Below are 9,259 nucleotides of genomic sequence, written 5' to 3'. Positions count from 1 at the left end.
TCAACGTGCTTTAGTAAGAAACGGCACAGGGATTGACAGCATCTTCCGTTTGCATGCCATTGTGTTGATACCACAGGTATCACGAATCAATCAATCATATCCCGTCTTGCAAACAACGTAGCACCTGATTTATATCCCGCACTGGAAGGCAGGTCAACATTGCTACGTCACGTCACTATGTAATCTGATACTTATAATATTGTGCCACAGGAAGGGTGTTTTTAACACCCTTGCTCCGTTATACTCACCTTGTTGGAATGCCGGACATTACTGAATCACAGCAGTTGTGAGTGGTACTTGCATAGATGCATCGGGTATCCTCACGATTTACCAGGTGGATCCACTTGTACGCCGTTCTCGTGGCAAACAGTATTAGGACATCTTATCGTTGATCTCCGAGCGTCGAGCGATGACAAAATACTTCTAGGTATCCTGATATACGACCATATCGCGACCCTCCCAGAAGAAATCGCTTTTATTTGGCGTCGTCCGAAGGCGCTGTCTTCGAAGTTGTTTCTCGTCAATCGCTATATCGCTCTGCTCGGCAATATATTTGCCTTATGCATCGATTTCCTGCCCATGTCAGATGAGGTTCGCTGATTTCATTATGCATATACCGAGCTGCCAGGCTCACAGAACTCAATTCCACAGAGGTTTATTTCTTGTTCTTTGCGTATTCGTCATTTTACTCAACGGAAGCTTAGTTGTGTGAAATACACGTTATGCAGACAACTGTTCTTTCTTTTCCAAGGGCTTATTGTTTGCCGTGAGTAGGAAGTTTATTGGGGGGAGTACGCATACTAAAATTCCCTTGGAGTCATATTGACCATTCGCATTTATGCTCTCTACGGTTGCAGCAAGCGTGTACTTATCTCGATGATAACTATCGGCTTTATTCTTGTGATAGTAGCTTGTGTATGTATTCATGTGGACGTTTGGACCCGGGCATCCGCTGATCCTTTCTAGGCGGGAACCTTTGGACATTTCTCAAGCAATGCGACCATTTATCCAGGAGTTGGCTGCTATGAAACATATACAGCAGCAATGTACGTTGTTTTTGTTCCCGCTCTGTGCGTTTGCTAAAAAGTCGTTGCAGAGCCGCCCGTTAGTGATTCGTAAAACCCGTTTCCATGCGATCTGATGTCATGACCTTATCCAATTTGCAGGTGTCGGACTGGCATGGGTAGCCCTGTTTGTATTTGAATTACTCATTTTCATTCTCACAGTGTACAGAATTTGCAAAACTAGAGGCTTGTTGCGGTTGTCTCTGTTTACCAGGAGCAACGTCAGTCAATATTGTATTTCACGACGGTAAGTCTTTTGTTGTGCTTATATTGAAATGCTGAATCAACCTAACGCAGGCGCAATGTATTTCGGGTAAGGCGCTAGCGAGATCGTAGCTCGAGTGGATCTGATCCACATGCCTTCAGAGCGATGACACTGATCAATATACCGAACATCCTGACATACTACGTGAGTCAACGAATGGATATTAATGGAGTTAAAGCGCTCACAGTTTCAATCAATCAGTCTGGTTCAGTGAGCATATGAACCTGCATCTTATATTCAGTCGACTATTTACTAATGAATGCCAAGGTTAACACCAGAGGCAGTCTTGCTACATTTACCAGCTCGTGAGTGATTGTACGAATAAATACGGATCGCTCTCATTCATTACCTCTAGCATGTCCGCTACTCTCATCTCTCGACTAGTGCTTAACCTGCACGAATCCATGGACACCGGTATTTTATCCACCACCGTTCGGGATAGCAACGATTTCCTTACCACCCGGGTCAACGTTCAGTCCGCTATTTCCTCTCACCATTGGTAGGGCGAGTATTGGATTCTGTTCTTTTTGGACGTCGAGTTGCAGAAGATCCTTATTTTCCTTATGCAAGGATCGCAGTATCCTTTAGCATGATTGGATGTACAGTTCGTTTTGGATTAGTTTGATGTGTGTTAACATATTGAGTATGTTGTGATACTAGCCATGCACACGAGTACGATTAGCTTCGTAAATTAGATTGCTGTATACAACAGTATGCACAATGAAACGACATAAGTATCGTACAGAAAAGCAGGATTGCAGGAAATGCGAGACTGCTTAGAATTGACTTTGGGCGAGGGCTGCTTGACCGTTTGAATCAAATCTTCGCAATGTGCGTTCAGAATAACCCTATAGCTTCCTAGTGGCACCTTCAATACACATAGCCTTATAGAGCACCATACGTAGTACTTACTAGAAATTTCAAGCAATCATGAAAAGATTGTAGAACAAGAGCCATACCCATCAGCTATGAACTATAGGGATATAGTAGAGGAGGAAGGGACTAAGAGGGCTGGTTTGAGGTCACAGATACGAGAGTAATCAGAGGATACCCAGGTGATAAACCTGACAAGAGGGGATAGGAAGTTGGGGGAAAGTTGCAAGAGCACAAGGGCAAGTAGGTATTTCTGCTGTAGATGTTATGAGCAAAAAAGAAAAGAGGACTTACCTGAGAGTATGGGCTGTAAGGTAGTTTCAGGACACGGAAAAGGGGTGTAGGAAGGGCCCGGTAGACTGCGGGAATGTGCGGGAGGTATGAGGACACGAGAAGAAGTGCAAGAAGGTGCGAGAGGGCGCACTGTCATCTACTCTCTCCATATAAGCGGCGAGAGTGAAAAAACAACAAGAAGCTTACCAGAGAGTACGAGTCTGCTCTAGAATAAAAAGTCAAACATATCGGCAGTGACAGAACCAGTGAGGAAACTAGGTCGAATATGATGGAATGGCCGGAAGAGTGACATTGCCGAGCTTTGCAAGAACCTTAGTATCTTTCACGGGCCACGTCAGACTCATAATCAAGAGAGAGCAGTTGTATTCGTTCTATATGATCAGACTACGGTCCACGTCGGTTTGCCAGTGGGAGTCAAACATAGTAAACGTTAAACGCCTTGTTATTACCGAGTTAGGTAGAAATGCACGTGACTACGTACATACCTGAGCTTATGTGAGCGCAGGATATTCATAAACTCTGTAATACCACTTAATCCATTCTCGACTGGGTATGAGTGACCAGGTTACCCCAGCAAAGGCCTCAGAGCAGGCAGCCTCCAGGTTTGTCTTTATAAACTATCAGACGAAAACATCACTCACTCGTCTGTCGAAATCCTATTGGTGATGTCAAAGGGCGGCGCTCATGAAACTCCTCTTTTTCGCTGCAACACTCGCCATCCTACCAATCTCATCATACTTCCTCACAGAAAAATACGTTTGGTCTGGTACGTCTGGACTCTACTGCAGGATGCAGCAGTCACGAGTTCGTGTACTGATATTTTCTTCTTTAAGGCAATTCTAACTATGCTGCAATCACCGCCATATGTGCTGCCAATGTAGTCCTCATCGCTTACATCGTCGTTTCTTTGATGGAAGACAAACAATTGTTCAAGGAAGCGGAGGAGAAGAAACTGTCAGAAACCAAGAAGGAGCGATAAAACCTATTGTTACGGTAATGCTCAGGCTGTCGTTTGTCGTCTAGGCACTTTCAATGCATGCATTCTTTCTGTTCATTTCCGCTTTGTGCAAAGGGGATCGGTCAAACAGATTGCTGAGGTCCAGACTGCGGCTTGTTGTAGGATACAAATTATTGAAAGTTCGAGGTCTTTGTTCAGTCTTCCAACTTGGTATATACTACGTCATCCAAATCATGATTCATATTTAATATTCAACTTCCACTTTTATTACGAAAATGGCTATTGTCTGCAGAACGGACAAACGGTGCAACATAAACAATTTTCTCCAAATGCGTATCGTATCTTCCAATAGAACTCCTCCGGCGATTGACATCTGTGTTACTAGGAATGAATAGCAATGTGATTCTAGTACATCGTACACGCGGTTACTTCTTTCATTACATTTAGAAGCACTCTGTCGCGGGAGTAAATGAGAACCAGTACAATTGTAAAATGAGAGATACGTACTGCGATGAACGATACCAGGACCTGACTCATCGTACTCCTGCTTTGAACACCACAAGTTCTGGAAAGTGGACAGCGAAGCCAGGATGGAGCCACCGATCCAGACAGAGTATTTCCGTTCAGGTGGAGCGACAATCTTGACCTATTGAGTGGCGACGAGTGAGAATTATGACTGCACAAAAAAGGTTGATACGAACCTTCATGCTCGAAGGCGAGAGTGATGTCAACTCCTTCTGCATACGGTCGGCAATACCAGGGAACATGGTAGTACCACCGGACAACACAACATTACCATACAAGTCGCGACGAATATCAAGATCGCACTTGAAGATGGAGTTGTACCTAGAATGGGGGTAAATCTCACTGCGTCTCTTGTGAATTATCTCTTACGTAGTCTCATGAATACCGGCAGCTTCGAGACCAAGGAATGCAGGCTGGAAGAGAGCTTCAGGTGCACGGAACCTTGTGATTTTATAAGTTAGGACAATGTAATAATCAGCGTAGATTGACTTACCGCTCGTTTCCAATGGTGATGACTTGACCATCAGGCAGCTCGTAGCTCTTCTCAAGAGCTGATGACTGAGCGGCAGTCTGCATCTCCTGCTCGAAATCGAGAGCGACGTAGCACAATTTCTCCTTGATGTCACGGACGATTTCACGCTCCGCAGTCGTCGTGAATGAGTAACCACGCTCAATCAAGTTTTTGATCAAATAGTCGGTAAGATCACGACCGGCAAGGTCGAGACGAAGGATAGCATGAGGCAGAGCAAAACCTTCGTAGATAGGAACCGTGTGGGTGACACCGTCACCGGAGTCCATGACGATACCGGTGGTACGACCAGACGCGTACAACGACAAAACGGCTTGAATGGCGACATAAAATGCAGGTGCATTAAATGTCTCGAACATGATTTGGGTCATCTTTTCACGGTTAGCTTTAGGGTTGAGGGGAGCCTCAGTGAGTAAGACGGGATGCTCCTCCGGGGCCACACGAAGCTCATTATAGAATGTGTGATGCCAGATCTTCTCCATGTCATCCCAGTTCGTAACAATACCGTGCTCAATGGGGTACTTGAGGGTCAAGATACCACGTTTGGACTGAGCCTCATCACTACGTGGATTAAATTAGGTGAAAGCTTAAATGAAATGGTCGAAGCTTACCCAACATAAGAGTCCTTCTGACCCATACCGACCATGACACCTTGGTGACGCGGGCGACCAACTATGGAGCTGCAAGTTTGTGTGAGCACTGGATCACCAGTGATTATATACGATCTAAAACGTACGGGAAGACGGCGCGGGGAGCATCGTCGCCTAATGAGATGCGATCAGTTTGTATCATTACATCCCCATAAACGGCCTTGAATTACCAGCAACTGCGAAGATGCTTATCAGATGGTGAAACACGTAGATCGAAGAGAAACTTACAGCCAGCCTTGCACATTCCGGATCCATTGTCGATAACCTGACAACGCGAAGAAGGTAAGCGTTTTGTACGGTGTCAATAGCTACGATGGGATTGAACATACGAGGGCAGCTACTTCTTCTTCCATGGTGAATTAGTTGTGTAGTAGACTGGTGAGTGATGGAGGTTCTAAGTTGAAGTGCACGAGCGCATCACAAGCGGAGTGTGCATTTCAAACTCAGACCACACAAGGCAGTACCAGTGCCGCCGGTCAATGCATAACTTATTAGACGTTAGACAGCAACAGACGGAAATTGACGTTGAAACGTTGAAGTAGGGAGTAGCTATCTTAGGGAAGATATGAGAAGCGCATTTGAGTCAATCACTTCAAGATTGAAGGTCGCAATAACCATCATGTTTTCACCGCAATAGATTAGTCCTAATTCAATATTGTGGAGCTTGTTGAAAGCTTGAAACAGAGAAATATGTAGCATTACACGTAGAGCAATACATTAGTCCTTTTGAACTGGCATCGCAGCACGATCCCTGCAGCTGGCGCTCACTAAGTGCACTAGTCACTAGCACTGATCAACCTGCGGAATCAGAATCCGATTAACTGATCTACATTACGTAACTTTTACATAAGAACAGATCGGGGAATCCTTGCTTTCGACGAAAAATTTGTAGGAAAGGCATTTTCATCCTCGCAATCTGCTCCAGAAGCTTTGAAGACACGCCCCGCCTTCTGCTAGTGGACCTATCGCCATCAAGGAATTAGAACCGACGAACCTCAATGCCCTGCTCTTTTCACGAGACAGCCGCTCAGCGAGCAACAACTCAAGGAAAGAGGAAGAGGCAACGGAGTGGCGGGGAGGAGCCAGAAGAAGCTGCGCGTGTAAAGAATATACGCCAGAGCGCAGGACCCTGATTCGTCCGATGGATGCATCTTTGTTTCTTTACCAATTATTCCAGCACATCTACGTGCAGTCTCTAAGAAGGTACTCTTTATTGAAATATACACCTGACTCATCTTGTTTGTTAACAACGGTAACAGAAGAACAGGCCAGCCAACGATTACCATGCTTTGCGTCAGATTTGCTGCGAGATCTGACCATCAGAGATCGCACTATCCAATCGCTTCCCGAGGTTGCGAGGAAATCTGGTGGTACGACTTAGTGAAGCCCAGTGGGCGCGTCCATGTCTGCACTTCCCTGTCCTGAATGCATAGGTAACCTTTTGCCTATTCGAGTCGGACGACGAGGTCTTGTTACCGAGAGATACTCTCTTCAAAGTAACGATAAACTCCTGGAGCTTCCCGAGCCCGTCACACCTGTCGCATTACACTCATATGTCAGACTTCTTGTCACAGTTGGCCGAAAATGAACCTGCAGCTCTACATCTATTGTGAAGCATGAAATACAACCGTGCATGTATAGTTGAATCACTAGTTCCAGTTCTGACGCAATTTGACATTGGTCTTCCTAAATTGATGATCCTCCAAACTCTTACTCCCTGCACATTTCCTATGCTACTCACTACCGCTGGTTGACAAGTATCCGCGCTCCTGGAAAGCAATCGTACGCATGCCAGTTCCTTCATCACATTCGGCTACCAGCTTAGCGTGATAATCCCGAATGCTTAGGACGAGACGTGGTCCCAGCACAAACATCTGCACGAACTGGGCGATTTGGAAAACGCCGTAATAAATACCAGATCCCACAGTAATTGGGTCCTGTGGAATTGATAGGTGATCAGCAAGCGGTCACATGCAGATGTTGTCGGCGCACCAAAGCGGGGGATAGTGTGCCGATGTTGAAGCAAGTCACAGCAACAAAGCTAGCACACGCAAAACTTCAGTGGAACAAGATAATAGCTTACAAAGTACCAAGCTCACCCTACGAAGTACGGCACATGACTTCTTATCAACACCGTGAAACAGTCTCCGATGGTCGAGCCTGTCCTTGATTTTTGCAGTTCACGGATATGTTTGATAAAAATCCTGACAGCAAGAAACAAGGCAATAACCTCCCATAGAAGGGTGGGTATGAAGATTTCCCGATTCAGTGTGTCGGCGACACCGAGGCTCAGGCACATACGGTTGCCAGAAAGGACAACATCCACTAGTGTTCGTGCGTGAGCCCTATGTGCTCAAGGCTTTCATCTGTAATCGAAACTCACCCGCTGAAGCTTTGGTATTTCCTATTCCTGTCATAATCACGGTAGCGATCGTGCATGTCAATAAGACTACACCGAGGAAGACGAGCATGATCTTGGATCCCTGATACATGGCATGTATTCGAGTCATCATGATGACTTGCGTGGCATTTCAGTCGATTAAATATCAAACAAATATCCAGCCGCGCTCACCCCCCAGCATGGCATTGACAACGACAGGTATCCATACCTGCATGAAGTAAAATATATTGCCTAGAGAAGTCGGTAAGCGATGCGCACTGGTGGACTCGATGCTTCAGATAAACTTACAGCTATTACAGTCGTTATGTTGAAAAAACAAGTCGGCCGAGAACATCACTCACTCCTATCATAATACAGGAGTACATTAGTACTTGACTGGGAATGGCAGGTCATGGTGCAAAATACCCACTACATCTGTAATCGAAAATGGGAGATTCCCTGCATGCCACTGGTTAGAAGGAACAGACATATTTAACTGGACACATACCAACTATGTAGACGCTGATTGTGAGATGGCTCATTAGCACAGTGCAATGCAATCTAGTGAGCATTGCAAACGTACATAGAATATAGTATTCCAATGCAGCGCACCTAGCATGTGTTAAAGTCAGCACAACTTGGCAACCTCACGTATAGCACAAGATACGTACACAAACGTAGAGAACAGTCACGAAGGACCAGCGTCGCCTCTGCCGCAAATAAACTGCATTGGGCTGCTGTGCTTTTGAAATAGCATTGTGCTCACCCAGACCAGTTCGAACTGTTCAAGTAATCTCAGTGAGATGGCTAGGTCGGAAACTGGATTAACTAACCTCTTGTGCAGATGTCAATACTTGAATAGATATCAATATCAACAATCCCCTCAGAAAGTATTAGCATGATCTCGCTCACCCCAGTCGTATACCACTGCAGTAGATGATGCAACTAAAAGATAACAAGATTAGTCCCGGGTAACATCATCCACCTTACTCTCCACGAACCTATAAAATAATTCAATATATAACACCACTTGATGTACGGCCACCAGGCAGGATCATTTGAGACATGGGTCATGTTGGGACTGGGGAACCTGACGTTCCTCAGGACTCGGGGTGCAGATATACCACCATTCAGTGACAGGGCCCATGCGGCCTCATTGTCAAATTTGCGACCGCTGATGAATCAAAATAAACAAAATAACCAATATTAACTCCATGAGTGATTGCGTTCCTGTGCGTTCCCACGCCTACTAGTAAAGCTGTGGTTAGAAGCCAATGATATGTCAAATCCTGACTTCTGTCAAAAACATGGGCGCAAGTGTATGATAGGCGATTGCGCGTTGTGGCCGGCTGCTTCGCCGCTGGAGATTTGAAATGCATTATGCTAGGCTGTATTCGCCTAGATTCGCCTTGGCATTTTCCCCTCAAAGTCCAGGACCTTCCTGAATCAATTGTCACGTGAGGCCGCTTCGCGGGGCATCCTTCAAACTGTTACGAGTCTATTGATATTAACTGAAGAAACTGACGATCAGCTGATGTAAATTCTGTAAATGACTCGGCCAAAAGATGTTCTCGACCCGGAGGTGAACGTTTAAACCCCTGCATTTGCTATGGTATGAGAGGAAGTACTCGATTACAGCTATTGCAGTCGCATCCGGAACTTAGACCATACTGCTAAGATCGGCAGGTGTTGTCGAATCTCATAGCAGTGCGGTCACCAGT

At 45.5% G+C, this 9,259-nt stretch overlaps 4 protein-coding genes across 4 annotated transcripts; 2 read left to right on the top strand and 2 right to left on the bottom strand.

Annotated features, from left to right (window-relative positions):
• Positions 1-257: 257 nt before the first annotated feature.
• On the top strand, positions 258-1,832 carry F5891DRAFT_1186419 (uncharacterized protein; the record flags this gene model as incomplete). The annotated part of the gene is made up of 12 exons (XM_041366692.1): positions 258-286; positions 335-369; positions 428-591; positions 967-1,046; positions 1,097-1,104; positions 1,167-1,183; positions 1,227-1,311; positions 1,362-1,377; positions 1,431-1,473; positions 1,531-1,539; positions 1,597-1,634; positions 1,685-1,832. The coding sequence occupies 12 exons, from the start codon at positions 258-260 to the stop codon at positions 1,830-1,832; spliced, it is 672 nt and encodes a 223-aa protein (XP_041227898.1).
• Positions 1,833-3,024: 1,192 nt separating this feature from the next.
• F5891DRAFT_1023486 (uncharacterized protein) lies at positions 3,025-3,715 on the top strand. The gene is made up of 3 exons (XM_041361286.1): positions 3,025-3,098; positions 3,171-3,262; positions 3,330-3,715. Exons 1-3 carry the CDS (start codon positions 3,049-3,051, stop codon positions 3,473-3,475), a joined length of 288 nt encoding a protein of 95 aa, XP_041227897.1. The 5' UTR covers positions 3,025-3,048; the 3' UTR covers positions 3,476-3,715.
• F5891DRAFT_1023482 (actin) lies at positions 3,673-5,718 on the bottom strand. Its single transcript, XM_041361285.1, has 10 exons — positions 5,488-5,718; positions 5,387-5,423; positions 5,329-5,334; positions 5,245-5,272; positions 5,120-5,188; positions 4,473-5,069; positions 4,349-4,420; positions 4,156-4,300; positions 3,962-4,100; positions 3,673-3,908 (listed from the first exon to the last, which is right to left on the bottom strand). The coding sequence occupies exons 1-10, from the start codon at positions 5,509-5,511 to the stop codon at positions 3,898-3,900; spliced, it is 1,128 nt and encodes a 375-aa protein (XP_041227896.1). The 5' UTR covers positions 5,512-5,718; the 3' UTR covers positions 3,673-3,897.
• A 312-nt stretch (positions 5,719-6,030) lies between these two features.
• On the bottom strand, positions 6,031-6,534 carry F5891DRAFT_1023481 (uncharacterized protein). Its single transcript, XM_041361284.1, has one exon. It carries the CDS (start codon positions 6,442-6,444, stop codon positions 6,154-6,156), a length of 291 nt encoding a protein of 96 aa, XP_041227895.1. The 5' UTR covers positions 6,445-6,534; the 3' UTR covers positions 6,031-6,153.
• Between the last annotated feature and the right edge of the window lie 2,725 nt (positions 6,535-9,259).

The sequence above is a fragment of the Suillus fuscotomentosus genome (genome assembly GCF_016647785.1).
Source record: "Suillus fuscotomentosus strain FC203 chromosome Unknown F5891scaffold_17, whole genome shotgun sequence".
Taxonomy (NCBI): domain Eukaryota; kingdom Fungi; phylum Basidiomycota; class Agaricomycetes; order Boletales; family Suillaceae; genus Suillus; species Suillus fuscotomentosus.
The sequence above is the reverse complement of the archived record's forward strand: the minus strand, read 5'-3'. Positions and strand labels throughout refer to the sequence as shown.